General features: G+C 39.4%; 1 protein-coding gene across 5 annotated transcripts in view; it reads left to right on the top strand.

Moving 5' to 3' along the window:
• Positions 1 to 190: 190 nt before the first annotated feature.
• The window catches only part of cpeb3 (cytoplasmic polyadenylation element binding protein 3), a 105,518-nt gene continuing 78,443 nt past the window's right edge, over positions 191 to 27,265 (top strand). For 4 of the 5 annotated variants that reach the window (XM_068002444.1, XM_068002442.1, XM_068002440.1 and 1 more), the window contains exons 1-2: positions 1,944 to 2,038; positions 2,231 to 3,000. In XM_068002444.1, the coding sequence (XP_067858545.1) occupies positions 2,242 to 3,000 (759 nt within the window). In that variant the 5' untranslated portion in view covers positions 1,944 to 2,038; positions 2,231 to 2,241. Of the gene's footprint in view, positions 282 to 1,943; positions 2,039 to 2,230; positions 3,001 to 27,265 lie in introns of those variants that run through there. The other variant, XM_068002441.1, reaches the window with a different exon arrangement.

Below are 27,265 nucleotides of genomic sequence, written 5' to 3'. Positions count from 1 at the left end.
GGAGGGGGGGGGTCCCGAGCCGCGGGGCACGCTGGGAGATGTAGTTCCACCCTCGCCGTTATACTGTCCGCAGCCGCGCAGGTCCGGCTCGGCCAGGACTGCATTTGCCGCAATGCACTGCTTCGCACCGTTCACCTGTGCACGCGCACGAAAGGGATACTACAGTCTGGGTTTGCTTGGTCTAGAGCTAGTTGGGCAAAGCGTTTGGAAGTTTGCATTGCGCACCAGAAAAGAATTGGCACATTTTTTCTCACAAAACTATTTCAAAGGTTCATACTAAGGTAACATTGTTTTTGGTTGTCAAGAGAAGATTGGGAATCTATAAGGAAACGACTGTTAAATCCCAAAATTACTTTAAAAGGATAAAACAACATAAAATCTAAGTAACTAGGACTCATGAACCAGATGTTAATTATAGCGCAAGAAATTAAGGGCTGTAATACATTTTGTTAGCCTTCCACTATCCTAACAGATAAATCAATCATGTCATTAAGCGTATTATTGATAATAGATACGTTTCTTGTGACCTTGCCCATTGCAAGGGCCCAAATTGACCTTTCCATTATAAAACAATGCTGTATAAGATCTTGTGATCGGGTAAATAAAAGAGGATGTTTTCATTGGTTAATGTATTTTATATTGTTATATGTAATTTGATTATTTAGGTTGGTCGATTAACTTAAATTAATATTTTACCTGTCATGTAATTGTAAAAGATGACCCGTTTTGCTTTCCTTATTTTTACTAGAAAGGAAACATTGTTTGACTATATGTTTAGATAACAAAACATTTTTTTAAAGTGCGTTTGGTATTTACGCCCTTCAGTTTGAGGGAAAACTATTTTTATTTTTCTCGTATGGTGTTTAAAATAATAAATATATACATTATAATAATACTCTCTTCCTTGAACGCTCGCCATCTCTTGCATGCTATTTTGATTCTCTCTTTTGCAATATAAAAATGAAACTGGCAACATATGACATGAATGTGGATACGAGCTGGCTATGACCTTGAGGGTCTGGTTTTGGTGACAATAGAATTAATTGCTTTGTTAAAAATGCCCGTGCAAACTGAACATATGTTAACCTGGGTACATTTTAATTTGATTGCTGGTTTGCATGACTGTCAGATTAAAGACGCCGGTCGAATTCGTTACATATGGCATCATAAAATGCTTTACAGTATTGCAGATATTGTTACGTTTGTGTCGGTCTTTTTTCTTCATTTGGCCATAGAAAGTGGAATTATGAGTTGTCCAATCGCCGTTTGGCTTGCAATAACATGCAAACCAAGGAGCCATTTTATGAAATAAACCATTAGTTATTGTGGATAAATGGCGTAAATATACTGCATGAGAAAACAGCGATTTGCAAGAACTTTCGGGATCTCTTAAGCTGTCATTGTACTTGGTACTAGAATCATGATAATTCGTGTCAATATTGCAGACGCGAAAAAAGGGACAAGGTCACAAGATACGCGTCAAATGTGGTTCTGCTTTTTAAAGGGTGGTTTAACCCACCTTATTTGTAATAAAATCGTGTTTTAAATGAATCGCCTGTTTATTTTAACGTTTGAAGATAAATTCGTGCAAAACAGGTTCTTGTTTACTTAAATTAGGCAGGTTGTTGTTTGTTCATCCCTTCCTCCTCCCCTCCAGTGGGTTAGGGACTTTAAATAAAATGCATTATGGTGCCCACAGCTGTAGCACCAGAGATTTTTTTTTTAGATTGACTGTGCTCCAGTGACGAAAATACATCCCCTGGACGTCGCAGGACTGCGAATTTAATGTTCGATCTTTTAAATTATTTTTAAAAAAATTTTAAAAATGCGTTTTAACCTTCTGAAGGACGCAGCACTATTTATTGACGTATGTAAATTAGCAAAGGGCTTTGAAAGCTCTTGAACAGGAACAAGAATCAGTTTCACATTGCGGGTGAGAGCTGAAGTTCCGGTGTAAAGAAAGACGTGGCGAAATTGGTGAATATCTGTCTCCGCATCCCAAATCTCTCATTCTGAGGGGAAACCAGGACACGAAAGGGTGAAGCTGCTACTCATTCTTTAAAAAGAGAAGAACTGTTAATGTTACCCTTTCCCCCACCACCACCCCTCTGCTAAATGGGGGATTACAGATTTGCTTTACAGACACCTAGCAATAATACAGGATTTTCGCCAGCGGTGAAGTACCAGAACACAGCTAATAATAACGCGTCTTTGTTTTTTCCTGTTTCAGCTACGCAAACCATGCAGGATGATTTACTGATGGACAAAAGCAAACCCCAGCAGCTTTCACCGAGGTCAGAGCAAAGCACCGAAGCCGCAGAAACCCCCAAACTGGAAGAGAGCTCCGTGAGTATAAACGCCCCGGTTTCTGCCCAGAATAAAGAGAAAGCGCAGATGGAATCGCCAATTTTGCCCGGCTTGAGCTTTCAACCCCAGGAGCCTGGTACCTCCTTGTCCCCTTCGTTCAGTACGTGGTCGACCGGCACCACCAACACTGTAGATGATAGTTTTTTCCAAGGGATCCCGCCCGTGAACGGGACGATGCTGTTCCAAAATTTCACTCACGTCAATCCAGTTTTCGGTGGCACTTTCTCGCCCCAGATCGGTCTTGCTCAGCAGACACAGCACCACCAACAAGCCCAGCAGCAGCAGCAGCAGAGGAGATCGCCCGTCAGCCCACAGGCTCCCTTCGCCCAACGCAGCGCCTACAGTCACCAGCCCATCATGACCAGCAAGCCCTCCTCGGCCTGGAACAACCATCAGAACACGACCTGGAGCACTGCCCCCAACCCATGGAGCGGGCTGCAAGCCAGGGATCCCCGGCGAGCCGTTGGGGTGCCGTCCCCTCTCAACCCTATCTCTCCGCTGAAGAAACCCTTTTCCAGCAACGTGATCGCCCCTCCTAAATTCCCTCGAACTGCACCCACACTAACCCCCAAGTCTTGGATGGACGACAACGCCTTCAGGACGGACAACAGCAACGGCATGTTGCAATTTCAGGTACAGTAATCCGACCTCGAATATTTCATACCAAATGTACAAAAAGACGCAGTAGGACATGACCTTCACAGCCATATTGTAGTGCCATCTTTAATGGGACATGACATTGCAGTGAAAATATCACATCTGTTATTTTCGGCTAGTCAATTATACAATTCAGCCTAAATACATCTTCAGTGGATGAGAATAATAGATCATGTCCTTGTCACCCAACATCAAGAATCTCTGTAGAACCCAACCCCCCCCCCCCCCCCCCAAAAAAAAAATTGGCTGAGAACAGTGGGCCCAGCTGGCCTCAATACAGGTTTAATTTATACAACATTTTCATTGTTGCCGTTTAATTTTTGCTTCATCGCTAGAATTGGGATTATCCCTAGCGTTGTTCATTGGCGGATTGGAAATGTGTTCAACTGGATATATATTATGATTTAAGAAAACAGCAGCCGGGTTGCCTATATTTAGAACCATTAACTATAGACGACACCGTCATCCAGTAGGCCTCCACAGGGGTCAGTCAAGATTAAAATGACTGAAGAATCTGCACAGCGTTTATTTCTGTCTAATTGTTAAATTTAGCGTTATTGGGATAACTCGCCCTTCATCTTTTTAAGGCCGCTTTGTTTGGACAATTGTTTTGACGTCAAACATTTAGAGTGGAGTAAAATCCCATCATATACTATTCCAATTGCCATAAAGCAGAGATATCGAGTCTCATTTCTATGGTACGCCTCTCCCATGTATTTACTGTAAATATTTGCAGAGTGTGAAGAGACATATTCAGCATTAAACTGAGCTTTTAAAAAAAATACTAAGATGCTTCCTTTGTTTATTCTGCCCCCTTTATTGTTGGAGCGGTGTATCTATTATATGCCTGTTGTCCTTATATATGTATTAAATGTACTAACTTCCAGCTTTCTACATTATATTTTTTTTAAATAAGTGATATAAGCTTGGTCAGAAGTTAAAATTTTGCTGGGCCAAAATCCTTTAGTATAAATAAATACTTTATACAGAATCAAAGTCTTGAAATTAATAGCAAATTGGGGAGAGATTGACACCCTGCACCATTGCGCAGAACCTGAACAAATAAGTCAAATTCTGCATTGCATGCACTTGTTAACGGAGCATGCAGCAGGAAAAGAACAATTTAAGTAGCCCCGGGATGTGATGTTATATGGATATACCCAAATAATTCTAATAAATACAAATCAACTATTACTTATTATGGGACTTTTCGATTGTGGTCAAATGTAATCTATTGACAAAACACATTCTTAATTCATAGATGCTGATGTATGTTCTTGAATTGCATATCATCTTTGTGATTTCACAGAATGCTAAACGTCCATTTTTATCATTAGATTCCAAATGTTCAGTATTATTCTTGTATAAAAATCAGCCTGAAAACACTGGAAAATGGGGATTCTGTAATGCTCGGTTTTCCGATAGAAAGCCCTAAAATAATGCTGATGCAGTTTGTATGGTCTGTAGAGGTGGAATTTGTTATGTACGTGACCTTGATAAATTATCTCTGGTTATCATCACCGTCACTATATTCTGTTCTATCAGGGTCATCTGAAATGCAAGTCATGGTTGCATTTTTCACTGCAAATGGCACATCAATAAGTAGTGTTAAACCGTATGTGTTGATGTACAAACCCAGTTCTGCTCAGTGATGTGAAATGGAGGATGAGGAAATGGAGACCATGTATCATTGTTACAGTAGCGTGGAAGTTTACCACATGCTGATTAATTTTTGTAATTAAGAAATGCAGTGCAAGGTCTAGTTTGCTGTTCCTTATTCTCCAATTAAAAGCTTATGTATTCTGACGTTGTATATGTGTTGAAATACATCCATAATATTGTGCAAAATAAAGACTTTTGCCGGGCAACTTTTAGATGAATGATTGTTCCATTACTGAAGTAATCAAATATGCATATTTATAAAATTATACAACTTGACTTATTAATGTAGTAGATATGGAATTAACCTAAGGTCGTTGAGATTGTTTTAAGCTGGTTCAGAACATTGTCCTAATAAATGAGACCATATAATTCGGGGCGTTTACTGCAACAGTGTTCCTCTTCGAACAGGATCTGAATGACTAGATTAAATGAGGTGTATTGTCTCTAATATACTGAAGCTGCTGGGTTAACCAGTTAGTCAGTTTTTGGTGGTTTTAGTATTTAAATTGGCCTACCCTAAGTCTGTTTGCAAATGCAGTAATTGCACATCCTTAATGCATCTGATAAGTTATGAAGAAGATCTGTTTGAGATGACCAGTCATAAGTAAGTTATGGATACTTTCCTTCCTAATGGAATGTATGGTGTGGCAATGCATGTGTGCCACCAAAAAACCTGAGTGAGCTTAAAAGCTTCAAATGACATAATCTGAGTTTATGGATGTCATTTGAGTAAAAGATTGGAATTGTAGGGAATTTGAATTTTTTTGTGTGTGTGTGTATATATAATTACGCTTTGGTTTGCTCACAATCAGTTGAATATAAAGGTTTTTAATATACAAGATGATGGAGTTGGCCACAAGACTTTGAAAACTTGCTCCACAAAGCCACCTAGTGACCATAGCCTGCAACAACATTGGGACAGTTGACATAGCCAAATTGAATGGGAAGTGTTGACATAGCAATTTACAATGGAAAAAGTTGAAGAAAAGCATGACCAAAAATGGTGTCTACAGGAAGTAGTTTGAAGATGGAAAATGCACGCCCCTTTCACAAACTTAACTTTCTGTCACCCCACCGATGCATGCATGCACCAGCAGATCTCTCTCTGTTGCTCAGTGATTGAAGTTTTGTAAAACCAGGAGTGCTATGCTAAGTAGTTTTATTGGACTTATCATTGGACTTGGCCCTGGGACTTATAAGCACTGGGGAAGAAGACAAGGGGTCCAGGAGTACTGGGCTGAGGTTGCGGGTTCTAGTTGTATTTTGATGCAGGTCCCAGTAACAGTGACTAGGGCGGCTCTAGGAACACTTGGGCAGATCCTGGGATTTGGGATAGCTGGCAGAGGGATCCAAGAGAACCTTGGGATTGAGGGGAGTTCTGGCAAGGCAGGATCCTGGGATCTAGCAGTCTGAGGAGGGGATTTTGGAGCATGGTGGAGGAGGGCAGAGCCTGGCTGAATTGGGGGTTTCTAGTATCTGATACTTTTGGGGACGTAGATTGAACAGCCTTGTGGGGAAGGGGACTAGAAGACTGAGTCCCTTTTGCTTATCAGGCCCCTTCCTGCACATTAACCACCTCCCTTTTTTGACCCCAAGGTATCCCCTCACCACAACGTGCCCATGGTCAATTGGTTCACTTCGAATCCGTCTTGCTCCTCTTTCCTGTACCCTTTGTAATGCAAGTATATCTTCCTATAGGACATTACTAAAACACAGTAGTGTCATCTGATTAGTGCATTGCAAAGCCTTAAGATAGGGCAGCTTAATTCAATACTGAAGAGACAAAACAAATAGTATTGTCAAAAAACCATGCACTTTTAAAAAATAAAACATAATTTGTTCAGATATTCTCACTAACTATGGGAACACTATACAAGAAAACTTGAAACTAAGCTCCTCAATGTGGCTTTTGCTTTACTTCCAACCATGTACTTGAAATCTTGTCTCCAACACACTTTTACTCTTCTTCACCCTCTTTCGCTTTATCTTCCTTTCTATTCTGTCTTCCCCACCCCCCACCCCTTCCCTGGAGCACACATGCAGCCGACCCCTTATCATGACACTGCGCTACACTTTACACCCTCAACTTCTCCCCACCTCCCTCCTTCGATCATGCACTTGCTGTTCGAAATCTTTTTTTTTCTGTCACTCCTCTTGTGCACTTCCTCATTCTTGCAACAATACAAAATGATTTTAGCCACTGGGTCACAAATTATTTTTCAAAAAAGAATAGTTGTGTAGCCTTCAGATTTGACAAGTGCTGAGCAGTTATTATGTCTATCCTACTTTTCTTGGTTGCATTTACAGCAAATACTTGTTGGAAGGTCCATTGTACTGGGAAGGGGGTGGAATTGCTATTCATATCTCACAGGAAGGCTTAGTTTAAATAATTTCTGCTGACATAAAATCTTATCACTGACATTCTGACTCATATTCTGTTTAATTGTAGACTTAAGAGTAAAGGGTTATTGTGCCTTTTTTGATCACGTGGGCTTGGACAGAGTTAATTTCACAAGATTAAGTCAGTTTGATGTGTTTAATGACTGCTGTGGAATGGTTGATGTTTGTGGGATGACAAATGATCATTGATTTGGAGAGAAGTAATAATTCCATCAGGAGGAATTATCTTGAGCTAGTTAGGTGGTTACATTTATCACATAAATACTGCTAATGTTTTGCAGTAACAGTTTCTGTAACCTGAATTTGTTGATTTTTGGGGTGATCCCCTAGTTTTGATGTCACTGGAGGTTATTTATGTAACAGTGGGAAGCTTTCTAATTAAATACAATTCACAGTTGCCATACAGGTGGGTAACTAGAGAATTTTATGTGTTAACTGTGTTGTACTTTTGAAAACTTGAGTAGTTTATTAACAATGTACAGTAGACTGTAGATTCCTCTTTACAGTTCTGGTCTAGAACTATTATTCTCTATTCCTGTGAATCATTTAGAGAATAGTGTCCAGTGATTAAATCACAGTAAGCCTATCCAACTTTAATGCTATTTTTAAACTGCTTAAAATTCATGGAATCATAGAAATTTATGGCACAGTGGGAGGCCATTCGGCCCATCGTGTCTGTGCTGGTTGAAAAAGAGCTATCCAGCCTAATCCCATTTTCCAGCTCTTGATCCCTAGCCTTGTAAGTTGCGGCACTTCAAGTGCCTATCCAAGTACTTTCTAAATGCGATGAGGGTGTCTGCCTCTACCACCCTTTCAGGCAGTGAATTTCAGGCCCCCACCACCCCTGGGTGAAAAAAATTCTCCAACTCCACTCTAATCCTTCTACCAATCACTTTAAATCTATGCCCCCTGGTTATTGATTTCTCTGTTAAGGGAAATAAGCCCTTCCTATCCACTCTACCTAGGCCTCACAATTTTATACACCTCAATTAAATCTCCCCTCAGCCTCCTCTGTTCCAAAGAAAACAACACCAGCCTAACCAATTTTTCCTCCATAGCTAAAATTCTCCAGTCCTGGCAACATCCTCATAAATCTCCTCTGTACCCTCCAGTGCAATCACTTCTTTCCTGTAATGTGGTGACCAGAACTGTATGAAGTACTCCAGCTGTGGCTTAACTAGTGTTTTATACAGTTCTAGCATAACCTCCCTGCTCTTGTATTCTATGCCTTAGTTATTAAAGATTGAATTCCATTTGCCAATTTTCTGCACATGACCAGTCCATTGATATCTTCCTGCAGGCTACAGCTTCCTTCTTCATTATCAACCACACGGCCAATCTTCGTATCATCTGTGAACTTCTTAATGCCCCCTACTTTTAAGTCGAAATCATTGATCTATACCACAAAAAGCAAGGGACCTAGTACTGAGCCTTGCGGAATCCCACTGGAAACAGCCTTCCAGTCACAAAAAACCTGTCGACCATTACCCTTTGCTGCCTGCCACTGAGCCCATTTTGGATCCAACTTGCCACTTTCCCTTGGATCCCATGGGCTTGTACTTTTTTGACCAGTCTGCCACGTGGGACCTTGTCAAAAGCCTTGCTAAAATCCATGTAGACTACATCAAACGTACTACCCTCATCGACCCTCCTTGTTACCGCCTCAAAAAATAATTCAATCAAGTTAGTCAGACATGACCTTCCCTTAAATCTATGCTGAATGTCCTTGATTTAATCTGTGCCTTTCTAAATGTTAATAGTATCCCTCAGAATTTTTTCCAATAATTTGTCCACCACCGAGGTTAGGCTGACTGGCCTGTAATAACTCAGTCTATCCCTTCTTAAACAACATTAGCAGTCCTCCAGCACCATTGTTTTTACTGTGATTATATCTACATCTAGCACATGCATGTCCACCACAACTTGGTGACATACTTAATTTGGGAAGTAGGTTACAACACTTGCACCGGATTGGCTTACATTTCATAAAAACACAACTGAATGGTGGTTTTTGTTCTCATTTTACTACTTGCTCCTGGTATATATATTTTTAAACCAATCACAAATTTGAAAAACTACCAATTAAAAATTAGCAATCAATGAACAGATACTAACAGCAAGTAGCAGAAGGGGAACAAATGAAATCGCCCCATGTGCTTTCAGAAAATGTTTTTGGCCGCCATTATGTTGGTTCAGTATCGTGAAGAAAGTAATGCTGGCAAAACAGAATATAACATATATACACAAAAATTAAAACCTGCCTATAAAATTCTCTAAGTGAATTGTCCAAGCTTTCTTGGAATCCAGTCCAATAAGTTTAAGCCCTACTCCACCTCTCTTCTTGCTTCCACCCCCCCCCTCTTCCCCCCCCCCCCCCCCCCCCCTGCCCACCAAGGCATACACATTTCTCAAAACCAGAGGTTTGAGCTTTGCTCCTTGCTTGGAGTTTGCTTTGCCTTCTGTCCTGACATATTTCAGGCCTTCATGCATGTGTGACATGTGAAATTCTGCCATTGTTTGATGCCTGTATTGTATTTTGTAATATACATTTATAAATGGTTGGAGTAGCTGACTTTTCAATATATTTCTCTAAGAACTCAACCACATTATTTTGGATGGATTGCATCACTATCATTATTCCAACTTGGAGAAAGGTTCTGAATAAGTGCCCTGAATTTAAACATTTTTAAGCAGAACATGTCTTTCTAAACAAACCATTATGCCATACCAAGTACTATTGCAGATATCTTCAGAAAGGAAAAGAATATACAAATTAATTAATCTCAAATTTTATATATCTGGAATATCACTTTAAAAAAAAATTCAAAACCCAAGGTATAGTCTGCCCATCTGATGTTCTAGGTATGAAGTTCTCACAATGGGGTTGGTCTCGGGAAGACTTTTGCAAGAAAATCTAATAATTTGCCATTTCTGTTGGTTGAAACAGGGATCGGTATCATTAGTTTATGTAATACAAGTTGGATAAATGTAGATTTTAACAATTTCTTATGTAACTGATATTTTTCATTTTTCTGAATCTGGTAGCGCTGGCCTGGCTTTGATGCAGATATCTGTGCTTTGAAAAAAGCAATTGTTCTAACCACACCACGCGTGTGTGTGTGTGTGTGTGTGTGTGTGTGTGTGTGTGTGTGATTGTTTTGCGCTTTTTCTAAAAAAAACTGAAGAAATTGTTCTGAAAATCTGCGTGACCGGTTTTACCTCCTTTTGTGACAATATTCAACATTCCTGGCTATGCACATATTTGATCCTCATGCCCAGCAAAGTGCTACCCTTGCAGCTAGTCATTTGTGTTAAAAACATTAATTATTTCCAGAGTCTTTCCCAAGTGTTCTCCCTCTCCTATCTAATACTATGGGAGATCATTTGTACAATGTTTTTAATGGACCTCCTATGGTGTTATCTGGGAGTGGCCTGGAGAATGGTTGTGATGTCTAGCTGCCAAAATGACCTGTTCCTATGGCCACTGTTCTAAATTGACAAATCCAGGTAATTTGTGGTTCCTTCTAAACTGCTGAGGTCAATCAAATGTGATTAGTAACTGCTTGTAAATCACAGGCTCCAGGTCAATAATTGGCTTTTTAAAAAAAATTGTTTTGCATCCAATGTGTAACATCTCGTGTGGGACAGATGCACAAGCTCAAGGCTTTTAATTATATTAGCAAATCTCCATGGCATTGCTCATGGTAAGCCAGATGTTAACTGCTGCAAAGGCTTGGGGATGATAGGGTGTGGAAATGGATGAGGGATGCACAACGACATTGAAAGGGGTTTGCAAGAGATCTCCCCAGCGCAAGTATTTTTCCAGGAACCAATCAAAAAGTGGTAGATGTAAATAAATACATTTCTGCATGCAATATGGGAGCACCTCTTTTACTCTCTGTTTACTGTTTCTCTTTCACTATCTTTTAGCATCTATTTATATGAATAGTTGTTGTTTGAGTTCTTAGCCACTATAAAAGAAGGAAAGGCAGTTGCTATTGCCATTCAGAGTATATTACAAATATGAGGATTCCATTTTGAAACATTTTTGAATATAACTTCAAAATATTTTTTTCAGGGACATCATCTCACAAAATTGAATATATGTTACCTTTTTTGAGGCAACGTATTACAATACTGAAGGTGTTACTTCCCAAATCTGTACCCATCTTTCCCGCAACTTCGTGTTCGAATCTCTCCAATCAGGTTTCCGCCCCTGCCACAGTACCGAAACGGCCCTTATCAAAGTCACAAATGACATCCTGTGTGACTGTGACCATGGTAAACTATCCTTCCTCATTCTTCTAGACCTGTCTGCAGTCTTTGACAGGGTTGATCACACCGTCCTCCGCCTGGTTCCATTCTTAGCTAGCCAGTCGTAGCCACAGAATCACCTGTAATGGCTTCTCTTCCCATTCCCACATAGTTACCTCGAGTCCACCTTGGCCCCCTCCTATTTACCATCTACATGCTGCTCCTCAGTGACATCATCAGAAAATACGTCGTCAAGTTCCACATGTATGCTGATGACATCCAGCTCTACCTCACCATCTCCTCCCTTGACCCCTCGAATGTCTTTGGTGTGTCACACTGCTTGTTTTCACACTGGATGAGCAAAAATTTCCTCCAACTAAATATTGGGAAGACCAAAGCCATTGTCTTCAGTCCCTGCTACAAACTCTGTTCCCTAGCCACCAAGTCCATCCTTCTCCCTGGCCACTGTCTGAGGCTGAACCAGACTGTTCGCAGTCTCTGCATCCTATTTGACCCTGAGATGAGCTTCTGACCACATGTCTGTTGCATCAAAACTGCCTACTTCCACCTCCATAACATTGCCCGTCTCCTCCCCTGCCACCTCAGCTGCCAAAACTCACATCCATGCCTTTGTTATCTCTAAACTTGACTATTCCAATGCTCTCTTGGCCGACCTCCCATAAACTTGAGTTACTTTCTGCTGCCCGTATCCTAACTCGCACCAAGTCCCGTTCACCCATCACCCCTGTGCTCGCTGATCTCCGTTGGCTTCTGGTCTGGGAATGCCTTAATTTTAAAATTCTCATCCTGGTTTTCAAATCCCTCCATAGCCTCGCCCCTCCTTATTTCTGTAACCTCCTACAACCCTCCGAGATCTCTGCGCTCCTCCAATTCTTGCCTCTTGCGCATCCCCAATTTTAATCGCTCCACCATTGCCTTCAGCTGCCTAGGCCCTAAGCTCTGGAATACCCTCCCTAAACCCCTCCCTCTTTCCCTCTCTCTTCTCCTTTAAGACACTCCTTAAAACCTACCTCTTTGACCTGTCCTAATATCTTCATATGTGGTTTGGTGTCAAATTTTGTTTGATAATCACTCCTGTAAAGCGCCTTGGGATGTTTTACTACATTAATGGCACTATTTAAATACAAGTTGTTGTTTCAGACAAAAATATTATTTTCACTGTCTTAAAAATGGTTTCCCATGACGGGAAGGCGGCTTGTTAATTTTCCATTGGAGGGGTGAGTCTCACACAAGGTAAGTCTTGGCACGATCTGTTAATGGCCAGGTTTGCTGTCGGTTGTAAAACTTCTAGAAGCTTTATGTACAGGTTAATTTGTTATATTACATACCTCATTTCCGGTCATAAGTTTTGATCTTAATGGAGGAAGCAAGATAGTGGGCAAGAGACTATCAAAAAATATTTCAGATGATTTGATTTGCTCCCTTTCTCCATGCTATTGTGAGCTGCATTCCTAATCATTTCTGATTTTTTGCTGTTTTGTGTATGAAACTTGTCAATGGAATATGACAGTGTGCATATTTTATTATTGGATCTCTCATAGTGGTGCTGATGGTGGGTCAGGACACATTACTCTATTACAATAGAACTGTTATGCCGTGTAATGCACCATGTGTTATCAGAGCCACTGACTTACATTAACTGTATCTGTCAAATTCTATTATTACATGGTATTCTGGAAATTTAAGCAGTGTTTTAGGAATTGAATTCTGTCCAATTTTCTGTGGCCCACATATTGGCTGTGATGTATCATATATTTTATGTATTTAATTTTTATCTGCTTTTTTAAAGTCTGGGATACATAGCAATGTCTTGCATGAAATGTACCAGGTTGGAGGTTGGTACCTAGTGTTTAGCAGAACTGGGCAAGGGGGAATCAAGGACTTCAACAGCATTTGGGAATATTATTATTTAGAAATCCCAGGCTCTGGTAGCACTAGGGTTGGTCCTGACATTTGGTAGAACTGTGGTTTTTAGTTTTTCCTGCACTGTGATGGGGCCTTGATGCTTAACAGCACGAGAGGGGATCCTGAAGCGTGGCAGCACTGAAGGGATAGTCTTGAAGTTTGCAGCACTAGGTAGGGAGAAACAGGGATTTGGCAGAGGGTAGAATATGCTGAGGGATTCCTAAGGTCTGGCAGCAGTGGGGGGCAGCCTGGAAGTTCAGTTTTGTGAATGTAAGAGATCTCCCTCGAGATACTGAATCAAGTGATCTTGGGTCCTGGAAAATTAATACTCTCTTCCTTCGATCACTATAAATATAAAGATTTTACTCTTTGCCACTGCCTCTTTGGAATGGTAAATAAACACATTATGCAATTTGTTTATTAAATCAGTAAATAAATAAAAAATATAACATGCGTTAAAAGTTACCACAGAGTTACAACGTTCAAATGTTGTGTAGTTTCCATTTTTTTAAAGAAAGCTCTGCATTTTTACTTCCAGCAATTTTTTCATCTCTTGGAAAGTGTGTCGAGTGGGGCAAGCAGCATTCTCTGTGAATGGCCAGTCTTGCTGTCAATCAGAAACATTTTCAGTATTTAACTCTGAATTCATTTACCTCGTATAATAGTCTGTGTGGTTTTTTTTTTGGATAAAAATCATCTGATACAGCGGTTTACGTTAACATTTTTATACAAGTCAATTCAATTCTCTCAGACTTCTGGGTTTTTCTACTGAACTAGAATGAGAGGTATGGGTATACAACAGCAAGTCCTCCGTTAATTGCCTCTCTGGCTGGCTGTCATATCTTTCGAGGTAAATGTCAGAAAATTATCATTTACCTGAGATAACAATCCCAAAATATGTTTTACATTGCATAGAATTATGTAGAGATTACAACACTACGACCAATCCTTGTTTATTCTCCAAATGAGCTGTAGTCCTAATCCCGTGTGCCCATCCTGTTCCCGTATCTCTATCTCCCTTTCCTCCAACCACCTATCTAAGTTGATGTGGTCTCTGCCTCAATCACTAAGTAGTGCATTCCATGGCCCCTCAACCCTCTGCTTGGGGGTGGGGGGGGGGGGGGTGGGGAAGTTTCTCCTGCTCTCTGTCCATCATCTCTTACATTTAACCTTGTATGTATGTCCCCTCATCCTAAACTCTTCAGCCACTGGAAACAACTTGTTTCTATCTACTCTAAGCCACCCCTTCATAATTTTAAACACCTCTATCAAATCACCCTTTAATCTCTCCTGTTCTAGCAAAAACGTCTCCAATTGTTCAAGTCTTTTGTTGTGTTTATGTTTCCTCATACCAGGCAGCATCCTAGTGAATATGTACTGTGCCCTTTCTGTTGTCTCAACTTTATTCTTGAAGTGTGGACCCCCAAACTGCACACAGTACTCCAACTGTGGACTTACTAAGAATCATAGAATCATAGAATCATAGAAGTTACAACATGGAAACAGGCCCTTCGGCCCAACATGTCCATGTCGCCCAGTTTATACCACTAAGCTAGTCCCAATTGCCTGCACTTGGCCCAATAAAATCATAAGGTTTTATATAGATTCACCATTGCATTTTGATTTTTATAATCTCTACCTTTTGCCCTAAAACTATGGTTAGTATTCCATTAGCTATTTTTATAACTATTCAGAAAGTTAACATGCAGGTACAACAAGCAATTAGGAAGGCAAATTGTATGTCAGCCTTTGTTGCAAGGGGGTTAGAGTATAAGAACATAAGAAATAGGAGCAGGAATAGGCCATATGGCCCCTCAAGCCTGCTCTGTCATTCAATCAGATCATGGCTGATCTTTGACCTCAACTCCACTTTCCTGCCAGATCCCCATATCCCTTGATTCCCCTGGAGTCCAAAAATCTATCCATCTCTTGCTGCAATTATATACGGCTCTGGTGAGACCACACCTGGAGTACTGCATTCAGTTTCGGTCTCACCTGAGGAAGGATATACTTGCCTTGGAGGTGGTGCAACAAAGGTTTTACTAGATTTAATTCCTGGGATGAGAAGGTTGACCTATGAGGAGAGATTGAGTAGAATGGGCCTGTACTCTCTGGAGTTTAGAAGAATGAGGTGAGCTCATTGAAACATGTAAGATTCTTAGGGGGTTTGACAGGGTAGATGCTGAGAGGCTGTTTCCCCTGGTTGGAGAGTCTAGAACTAGGGGGCATAGTCTCAAGGGGTCGGCTATTTAAGACAGAGATAAGAGAAAATTTCTTCACCTGAGGATTGTGAATCTTTGGAATTCTCTACCCCAGAGGGCTGTGGGTGCTGAGTCATTGAGTATATTCAAGACTGAGATGGATAGATTTCAAATGTACTACCTTAGTGAATTCCACCTGCCACTGTTCTGTGCATTCCACCATCAACAAGAGCAAGAATTCACATTCATGTTCCTGTTGGGGAAAAACAAATACTGAACAAATGAACAATAAACTTTTTCACTAAGGAAAAATAAACATTTCAGTGAAGAATCTTTGTTGTAGTTATAAACAATAGGAGGTGCAATTGCTTATCTATATGTGTTTCTTGCTCTCTAAGGTAACATTAAGCAGTTTGCAATTGATAATTTACACTTAACTGAGGAAAAAAATAGAAAATTAAATCACCAGCTAGTTTGACAATTATTTGGAGAAATAAAAGAACTCAAATTGTGTAACATGATGAGGAAAGACACAGCCTTCCACCTGTAATCCCACAGATGCATGGTGGGGACCTTGTGCACACTGCACATGCTCAGGCTATGTCATCTCCCTTCAGCTGGCAAAGTGATGAACTTCAAGCCCAGGAATAGTAGAGCGACTTAGGCCTGCAGTTAAAAACCTTAATAAAGGTATTCGGATACAAAATACATTTTTATAAATATGTTTATATTATTGTGAAATGTACAATTTTTAAAGGTTTTATTATGTTAGAAACTTTATTTTAAGCCTGTAGTCAGGACATTGACAGGGCAGGAATAATGAACAAAAACATTTTCAAAAATTGTTTAGGCAGTTTGTGGCATTTGCTTTGTTTCAACTCTTTTTTAAGATACTTCCATATTACTGAATTGCAGCAAATGTCAGCCAATCAACTGGAAGAAATTTAGATACAAGAAATTTGAATACAAAACAATGTGACTGGGAAGTATGACAGGAGGAAGTGTTCGTGCACCAGACATACTATTTTTATAATACTACAGTGTCCCCTGGCATTGTCACAGTGAATTGGAAGGTACACCATTTAATAACAATAGGAGTGTTGTACAACATTGTATTAGGGGCCACTGATTTACATTAAATCAAATTTCATTTTTTTTATTGTGACACGTTATGCTGAGATTTGTACTGCTATTTTTGGGATCGAATTAATGGTGTTTAGCAGCACCGACAAAGGGGCGTTGATATTTAGGAGGGGGTAGGGTACCTGTGGTTTATAAACTATAAGGGTCTTTAAGTTTTACAGAAGTGGGGGCCTGTTGCTTAGAAATAAATGAAGGATCTGGGGCTTACGTACAACCAGAGAGTTAGTTTGTGAGTTTTGCAGCACTGCACCATGGATTCTAGATTTGGTAACATTGTCGGGGGGCGGGGGGGCGCCTTGGAATTTGGCGCTACCACAGTGGGGGTTGAGGCTTTGCAGCATTGGAGATTCCTCGGCTTTTGTGACACTGGTAATGATCCAGAAAGGAGGAAACTCAGCTTTAATGTCATAGGGTGGGGGTCCTGAGATCCAGCAGCACTCTGGTATAATTTCGGGGGTTTGGAACTCCTAACAGGGGGAGTCCTATCATTCGGTGCATTGTAGAATAGAAACCTGGGGCTTGGCAGAACTCTGGTGAATATGGGGTCTGACAGGATGCGGTACGTCCCAGGGCCTGTAGCAAACGGGGAAAGTGAAGTTTGTAGGAAATCTCTCCATAGACACTGAAGTGTTTTCTGATTTGGTTCTGAAACAGATAAATGTGTGTTCTCAAACACCAACAGCAAATAAAGCCACAATTAACTACTGCAGTTTTATGAACAGTTTTTATTTGAACAGTGATTGAGAGTTCTAAAATGGCAAGTGTTCTAATAAATTTTTCTCTTTTTGTCCCGTGTGTATGTGTGACTGTCTCTCTATCCCTGTCTCTGTCTCTCTCTGCTAGATTCTCTTTTGAAGTAAAAAAAAGTTGACAGCTTTCATGTGAAACTCCAGTTCAAAATATTCATCTTGTTTTCACATAATTTGGAAACACTAATAGTTACACAATGTGCAAAGACACAATTTAACAATATATCTAAAGCAATAAGTGTTTGTTTATATTTATGTTTAAAAATCATAAAGTCCAGTTGATGCATTCAGACCCTCACTGAAGAAAGCTTTCAAAACGTATTTTGCAACTTGTTTCTGCTATGCTCTGCATGTCTTGGTATCCGTCTTAAAGTTAATACTTCACATTATCAGGTTGTTACAGAAAAGTTCATGCTCTTCAGAGCTTACAAAACAGCTCTAGCTGGCACAGAGCCTCTTTCTATGAAGTAAGAAGTTGATAGTTTGAATATGCAACATCAATTGAATAAAGCTGTAAAAATTCACACTCCAGCTGGTCTACAATAGTTTTAGAAGAAGGAAAAAACTCAAATAACCTGCTACTGCATCAGGTGGGGGGGGTGGGTTGGTGGGGCGGGTGGCGTGCGTGCAAAGAGGTGAGAATCTCTTCAGCTTATACATTGAAAAATTATCTTGTTGCATGCTTGGAAATTCCGCACGTGCTCAGTCTGCAGCATCCTGGGAATTGCAGGGAAAGATTGATAGCTGGACGGAGGGAACATGAAATGCAAGCCTAGGCTTTTGAGAGAGGTTGAGACACAAAAAGCAGCTCCATAGATAAATTTAATGTTGTGAAATGTGTTTTTTAAAATTTCATTTAAATTAAAATGTCATTTTGGACGTTTAGAAATTTCAGTTGCTGGGAGGAAAAACATAACCAATGGAAGGGATGGCAGTTTATTTTTAAGCTTTGACATGTTGCACTTATCCCTTAAGTTAAAAGATTGTGGATTAAAACCCTACACAAGGCCTGAGTGTATAATCTCGGTTGATACTTAGTGCAGTACTGAGAGTGCTGCATTGTCACAAGTACCGTTTTTCAGACAAGATGTTAAACGAAGACCGTCTGCCTGCTGAAGTGAAAGTAAAAGATCTCATGCCACTATTTCAAGAAGAGCAGGCAGTTCTTCTGATGTCCTGGCTAACATTCCTCCTTCAACCAACACCACCAAAATCAGATTATTTGGTCATTCATTCATTTGCTGTTTGTGGGGCCTTGCTGTGTGCAAATTGGTTGCTCCATTAGCTTACATAACAGCGACTGCACTTGGAAAGTAATTCATTAATTGTAAAAGAAGTTTGGGACATCCTGTGGATGTGATGAGGTGCTTCATAGATGTTTGCTTCCATCCTCCTTTCCTTCCAGCTAGCTATCTGCTCTCAAACAAATTAATGAGTATCTACCAATTATTAAATTTGCATATCACCCAGTTAGCTGGAGGAAATTTGTTTGATGCACAAATTTATTCCATATCAACTGCAACCAATTTGATTGTGACACAGGAAGTGTGTGATGGTGCAATTCTTGTCTTTCTATCTTAAGCAGATTTGCTGTGGTGTTGTTGAAAGCAAGTCAATGGTATGTGATTTTTAGAAGGACAGGGGTGTGATACCATATAATGTACAATGCATTATTCTACTGCTAAGGTGGAGGTGTGTTACTTTATGAACACAGTCTAAATAAGTAAACAGATGCTCTGGTCAGTTATCTAATTGATTGATCTCAACCCACATAGTTCTGTCATCAGAGTTTAATTGCTCCTTGGGCAAAAACCAGGATGAATCCAGACCTAATTTTTTTAAGTGTTACTCCTAAGGCTATTCAAGTCATAGGTGACAGACATTCTGACTGTTTTATAGCATGTATTCTGTTGATGTGGACTTTATGTATATATTCCATTTGGCTGGCTTTCTTTTTAATGTTGGAAGAAATTACAACAAGAATTTTTTTCTAGAATAAATTTGTCAATAATGAAGTGTGACCAGGAATTGTGGCATGTTGGGAAGGAAATATGCACACATACAAATTTTATTATATTGAGAGATATAGTGGCCCAGAATTTCCTGTTGATTTAGGCCATTGTAATAGTGCAATGAAGTCGTAGGGCCTGTTTTACGGTCATGATGTGGAGATGCCGGTGATGGACTGGGGTTGACAAATGTAAGGAATCTTACAACACCAGGTTATAGTCCAACTGTTTTATTTGAAAATCACAAGCTTTCGGAGGCTTTCTCCTTCGTCAGGTGAGTGTGGGATCCCACACTCACCTGACGAAGGAGAAAGCCTCCGAAAGCTTGTGATTTTCAAATAAAACAGTTGGACTATAACCTGGTGTTGTAAGATTCCTTACATCTGTTTTACGGTGCCAAAGTCCTGGGAAATTATGGAATAAGTGACTTATGCCATAATTTCCTGGGACTTTTGCACTGCTCTGCCATTACATGCTGAAACTTTCAAGTTAATTAACATAGCTCTGCCCCCTTGAAAATCAATGGCATTTGCTCAATTAACCCCAATTTCATCGTCACTGCCACGTAGATTGGAAAATAATGGCGCTGGAGAGCCCCTGGTGATCTGGCAGCTGTGCAATTTGTTGCTCCAAGATAATTTCCTTTCAACATATTAGTCAAGTGATAATCAATTGCACAGTAATTTAGAAATAAACATTAAAAAGAGGTTCCTTCATGCTTAAATAACTAAGGAAATGAATATATATGAAAGAAGAAATTCAAGTTGCGAGGAATTTAGCAGCGAGGAACCTGACAGCCTCTTCGTGTCCTCCCTTTACCCAGATGCTTCCTTGGAGTTCATGGTAGTTAGAGCTGGATGAAATCTTCACCATATCCTCAATTTATTTGTGCGTCAGCTGATGCTGGGTTACTCTGTGCAAGAATGGACCAAATTAAGCATTTAAACAAACTTGCTCTTTAAAATAGTAAAGTACTTGTAACACAATTGTTCAGCATTTTGATTCTGTGACTGTAATAGAAAACAGTTCTGATATGCAAACAAACCAAAAGGAATTGCTATTCATGGCATTGATAATTCGTAATAATGAGCCAAATAATTAAAGGTGCTTGTAGATTGTTCATGTAATATGTTATAAATCCATTGACTTTTCTATTGAGTATGACTTGTGTTTTGAGACTAAATTTCTAATGCAAAATGTTAAGTCTTCCACCAAGCATATTGGGAACAAATCCTAGGTGAATCAAATGGTTTTATACAGAAATGTTTCTGAAGTATGAACCTAATTAAACCCAACCTTGCTCAAGATCAGAACTGGCCCTTCTATCCAAATGAAGCTGGTTAGACCCTCCCTCAACATTTTCATTGTAAAGTTCTAAATACTTTGCTGAACATTTATAAAGCACTGGTTAGGTCGCAACTGGAGTATTGTGTCCAATTCTGGGCACCACACTTTAGGAAGGATGTCAAGATGTTAGAGAGGGTGCAAAGGAGATTTACTGGAATGGTACCAGGGCAGAAGGACTTCAGTAATGTGGAGAGACTAGAGAATCTGGGGTTGTTCTCCAAGCAGAGAAGGTTAAGGGGAGATTTGATAGAGGTGTTCAAAATCATGAATGGTTTTGATAGAGTAAATAAGGAGAAACTGTTTCTAGTGGCAGAAGGGTTGGTAACCAGAGGACACAGATTTAAGGTAATTGGCAAAAGAACCAGAGGTGACAAGAGGAAAACAATTTTTTACGCAGCGAGTTGTTATTGATCTGGAATGCGCTGCCTGAAAAGGTGGTGGAAGCAGATTCAAAACAACTTTCAAAAGGGAATTGAATATAACTTGAAACGGAAACATTTACAGGGCTATGGGGAAAGAGCAGGGGAGTGGGACTAATTGGATAGCTCTTTCAAATAGCTGGGACAGGCGCAATGGGCCGAATGGCCTCCTTCTGTGATGTATCATTCTATGCTTCTACTAAAATCCCCATCTTCATTCGATAAAACGGACAAATAGTGGTAAATTGAAACAGATTTAAAATATATAACCAGTATCCAAACAATTTTCTTGTAGCACTCTGTCGATTATCTTTTGAGCCAATTTAAACTCTTCAGGTGGATTATGCAGTATAATGTTAAGCCGTAAAATAACGTTGGGTAATTTTTTGAATCCTCAGACCATTCGTTTTCCCAATCAATTTCAGATTTTGAAGGTACCCGCAACGAATGAGCAGCCCTTGTTTTTTTTTGGCAGACTCGTCCTTTTGTGCTGTCCTGATTTATAAACAGATTTGAAATAAATTAAAATGGTATCTTAAATGTCTTAATAAGCAATGTGAATTAATTACAAAATAAGAAAAAGCTAACTCTATGCTAACCAACTTGGGTAAAAGATATAAAGATTTTAAAGTATGAAAATAGGAAATCTGTACAAATTGTATAGCTCTTTTACTTTTTTGGAGAATAACCAAAAATTAATTTTGTTCCATTCTGTGTTTGGCCCTGGCACCTTAGATTTGTCTACATATATACATTCGCAAAACACAATTCGGACATTGGCTGCAACGCTTCTGACTTGCCGCTATGCTCGCTGTGGCGTATTCCAATTAGGGAACCAGAACATTTTGGCGTAAGTTAGCATCAATGCACAAAACGGCAAAATTTACGGCATACGTCGCCAATTTCGCCGTTGCAGGAAATTCTGGGCCATTGTTGCATCTAATCTAGCTTGTGATGATCAAACAAATTAAATATCTGTTCCACAAACCATCCTGTATTTTTTTGGGGCCACTCAAAAAATACTTTACTTTCACTAAGCACACTTCTCCCAAACTTTCCAAATCTTTTCAGTAATCCTATGCACCTTTGCATACCTTTACTTCTGACTCACCATAAGCAATGCTGCAGGATATCTGCTAACGACTTTTAAAAAAATTCCTTCTGATCTGTGAATTCTCAACTCTTTATGCAAGTGCATTATTAATCTCTTAATTGTTCACACGTTGACAAATTTGATTTTTTTGTTCCACACGAAACAATAATGCATCATTTTGCATGACATTCCGTATGTAATGGCTTAAGAGCTGAGACGATTACAGGTACTGATGAAGTAAATTTAACTACACTGCACTTTCAGTACATTTAGTGTCAGTGTTGTAATGTTCACACATTGTCAGAGGAGAGATAGGAGTACAGTTTGCTAAGGTGGTAACAGTTCAGCAATAGATCCTCATAACATTATATATTAGATTGCAGAACGAACATACGAATTAAGAGCAGGAGGAGGCCATTTGGCCCCTCAAGCCTGCTCTGCCATTTGATAAAATCATGGCTGATCTGATTGTGACCTCAACCCTACTTTCCCGTTTACCTACTACAATCTTTGACTCCCTTGTTAATCAGGAATCTTTCTAACTCAGCCTTAAAAATATTCGATGACCTTGCCTCCACCGCTGTCTGGGGAAGGGAGTTCCACAGACTCACGACCCTCTGAGAGAAAAAATTTCTCCTCATCTCCGTCTTAAATGGGAGACCCCTTATTTTTAAATTGTGGCCCCTAGTTCTAGTCTCCCCTACAAGGGGAAACATCCTCTCAGCATCTACCCCTTCAAGTCCCCTCAGGATCTTGTATGTTTCAATAAGATCACCTCTCATTCTTCTAAACTCCACTGTATACAGGCCTAACTTGTCCAACCTTTCCTCATAAGATAACCCCCTCATCCCAGGAATCAGTCGAGTGAACCTTCTTTGAACCACCTCCAAAGCAATTATGTCCTTAAATTAGGAGATCAAAACTGCACACAGTATTCTAGGTGTGGTCTCACCAATGCCCTGTACAACTGTAGCAAAACATCTCTACTTTTATATTCCATTCCCCTTGCAATAAATGACAACATTCCATTTGCCTTCCTAATCACTTGCTGTACCTGCATACTAACTTTTTGTGATTCATGTACTAGGACACTCAGATCCCTCTGTACCTCAGAGTTCTGCAATCTCTCTCCATTTAAATAACATACTGCTTTTCTATTCCTCCTGCCGAAGTGGACAAGTTCACATTTTCCCACATTATACTCCATCTGCCAAATTTTTGCCCGCTCACTTAACCGATCTATAATCCCTTTGCAGACTTCTTATGTCCTCTTCCCAACTTATTTTTCCTACTTACCTTTGTGTCATCAGCAAATTTAGCAACCATACATTCGGTCTCTTCATCCAAGTCATTTGATATAGATTGTACATAGTTGAGGCCCAAGCACTGATCCCTGTGGCACTCCACTTGTTACATCTTGCCAACATTTATGACCCATTTATGCCTCCTCTCTGTTTCCTGTTAGCGAACCAATCCTTTATCCATGCGAATATGTTACCTCCTACACCTTGAGCTCTTATTTTGTGTAGCAGCCTTTGATGTGGCACCTTGTCAAAAGCCTTCTGGAAATCCAAGTACACCACATCCTTAGGATCCCCTTTATCCACGTTGCTTGTTACTTCCTCAAAGAACTCTAATGAATTAGTCAAACACGATTCCCCTTTCACAAAGCCGACTCTGCCTGATTGCATTGAGATTTTCTAAGTGCCCTGCTATAACCTCCTTAATAATAGATTCTAGCATTTTCCCTATGATGGATGTTAAGCTAACTGGCCTGTAGTTTCCTGCTTTCTGTCTTCCTCCTTTCTTAAATAGAGGAATCACGGTCACTATTTTCCAATCTGATGGGACCCTTCCAGAATCTAGGGAATTTTGGAAAATTAATATCAATGCATCTACCATCTCTGCAGCCACTTATTTTAAGACTCTGGGGATGAAGTCAGTCAGGACCTGGGGACTTGTCAGCTCTTAGTTCTAATAATTTTTTCAAAACCCTTTCCCTTGTGTTTGTAAATGTTTTAATTTCCTCCCTCTTTTTCTCTTCTTCATTCACAATTATTTCTGGCATGTTTGTATCCTCTACAGTGAAGACGGACACAAAATATCTGTTCAATTCATCCGCCATTTCCTTATTCTCCATTATTAATTCCCCAGACTCACTCTCTAGAGGACCAACGCTCACTTTACTTACTCTTTTCCTTTTTAAATACCTGTCGAAACTCTTACTACCTTTTTTATATTTCTAGCTAGCTTTCTCTCGTACTCTAATTTCTCCCTCCTTTTCAAATATGTGGAATATATAGTAATAAATAATTGGTCTAGTTTTTAGTGAGGCCTGATTACTTGCTGTTAAATCATAGAATCATTGTTTAGATAGTCACAAATAACCAGTATTCTGTACTTTCTAAAAAAAAGCTGCTCTTGGAATTATTTCGACTGCTCCTTGAAAACATAATATATATGGAAAAGAACATTTTTGAATTTCAATTTTGACTCCCTGAAGGTGAAATTATCCAAAATCTGAACTTTTTTATTTGCATTTAAGGCTAATTAGTGGTTACCTCTTCTAAGCTGAAATATGTATTTGTTATACTGAAGTATTTCAGCCCATTGTTTCACAAGGCACTATATGTAATAAAATTAGTTGTAACATGTCTACGTAATCATTACCTGTCTGAAGGAAGGTTTATTAGTCTGGGATTTGTGAGCGTACCTATTTCATCAATTTGGATTACACCACTCAATGTTTTAATGGAATTCATTTATCTTGGTGTTATCAGTCACTATATGTATAGTGTGTTAAGCTAGGCCTTTCTTTTAAAAAAAAAATGCTAATATAGGGTGCCCCATTACAGAGCATAAACCTGCTGTTAGTGGCTGGGGAAGGGAAAGAGAATCTTGAACATGATTTTGGTTATGCATATATTTGTACCATTTTACTGCCTTAGTCTGTTCGAATTATCGTAATGCACTGCAGATGCATAGCTAGAAGTCTCTTAATTAATGGTTTAAGATATCTGTCTCGAAGTAAGTATATGAGCATGTGTGGTCAGCAGTTTTGAGCTTGCTAATGTCACCACATTCCTACATCAGTCATGAGATTTGTGCACTTATAAAATAGAGCTCACTGGCAGCTGTAATGAATGAACTATATTTGAAACCTAAATGTCACTATGTATTAGAATTAATATCTATCTATGGTGAAATGATTTGGTGCAAGCATTAAACATCCAATAATTTAACCATGGCATATTGGGTACCAATCATTTGTTGAGAAAATAATTGTATAGTAAAAGTATTAGTGATGCAACAAAAGGCGAGCAGAATTTTCGAGTACAGGACAGAATGTTTGGGGCGGGGGGAGAAAAAACTGCCAAACTAGTGTGACCGTGAAACTTTGCGTTGCTTATGTTTAAAATGATTAAGGTGGTTCAGTCTTTTTAATTTGTGTATGAGAGAACAAAAATACCCATAGCAGAGAAAGGGTTAACTTGAGGGCTATCCTGGAAGGGCTGTGCCACCATTCAAGTAAGGAGGAAGGGGCCTGTATGCATTTAGATGGTGCATAAACAGGAGCTCCTTGGTCCTAAGAAGTCATACTGTTGAAGGAGAGCTGTCAGTTTAATAATTTCTTGAAATTTCAGTTGTGCTCTATCGTGTAAAAACCCACTGAAAAGCCCAACGGGTCAGTTTGTTTGTCTGATTTTTGTAGTTAAGGCCCAGGTTTGATCATCCCCTCTAGAATGTAATACCATTTCATTCAGAACATATTTTGTACCTCAACATAAAGGAAGCATGGAAATAATTTTGCAAACAATATTTAATATGTGACTTTTGTTTACTGATAAAATGCCTATTTGAGTCTTTCTTCAATCTTTGTAGTGTGATGAACTTGATAAAATCCCTTTGGTGGCCAGTAAAAATAGTTTTTAACGACACTAGGCTGACTCCTGTGCCTAATTGAGGGGGAGAGAGAATAGAGGAAGGAATGTAACGAATGAAACACAAAGCAGAATATTTATTGAAAGTAAAAGTCTCTCCTGTGACACTGGCAGGGGACAGATGGAACATGAAGCTCAAAACATAGTATCTGATGCAAGAATACCTCGAACTAGAGGGAGTGGAAGGGGAACATTCTCAATTTTAATTCTCAATGAAAACAGTAATTTTTATGCAGCAGTTTATAGCCATTATCAACACTGTGGATCTTGCCACCAATTCCATGCCTCATTTGGACTGGTCTTCAACATCATTGTTGTTTTGAATATCGTATAGCTATGCCTGATGATGATCTGATGCATCTTCAATGGCAAGCAATAGCTTTTGAGTCAAGGCTGACTTTTTCAGTCAACAATGGCACCGTGAAATCAAAGTCACCACTGCTGAAACGCAACTACTTTTGATATTTCACATTTTATGAAAATAGAAATTAAATTGTCACGGATGGATGATTCTAGTTACAAGTACTTCAAAAGTAAAACAAAAATACACGTTTTAAAATATTTTTATATTAGAACAGTATGAAAGCATGCAGCAGTCATACACTTTGAGTTGCTTAAACTTCCTATTCTTAACAGTCAGAACTCCATAGTTAGCAGATTAATGAATCAAAAGTAAACAAACCAGCAATAAAATGAGCATGAGCAGCAACCAATATCTACCAATAAAGCAAAGTAGAACTTGAACCAATCAAATCACTCCCAAAAAAAGTCAAAATCCTTTTAGCCACCATTTTTCTTAAGTGAAATTTCCAATAAATAAGGTTTGAAAATATATTACATATTTCACAATAACCTGATTAAACTTGCCTATAAAAGGTGACTCTTGTGTATTTGAGTGGCTTCAATAATGTTTTTACGTGAAGCCCTGAGTCCTCTCGAAAGCCTGGGCTAGAGGATGATAGTTTGACCCAGAGTTAACACTGCTAGCTCTGGGGAGATAATGGTGCAGTCTGAGCGTTTGTAGAATTTCACCTCATTCATCAGTAGGATTCTGTTGAGGGAATGAAAGGTTGACTCATAATTGGAAGGGTGTATCC

The sequence above is a fragment of the Heptranchias perlo genome, chromosome 21 (genome assembly GCF_035084215.1).
Source record: "Heptranchias perlo isolate sHepPer1 chromosome 21, sHepPer1.hap1, whole genome shotgun sequence".
Classification (NCBI taxonomy): domain Eukaryota; kingdom Metazoa; phylum Chordata; class Chondrichthyes; order Hexanchiformes; family Hexanchidae; genus Heptranchias; species Heptranchias perlo.
Note: the sequence above shows the minus strand (reverse complement) of the source record. Positions and strands in the feature narration are given on the sequence as shown.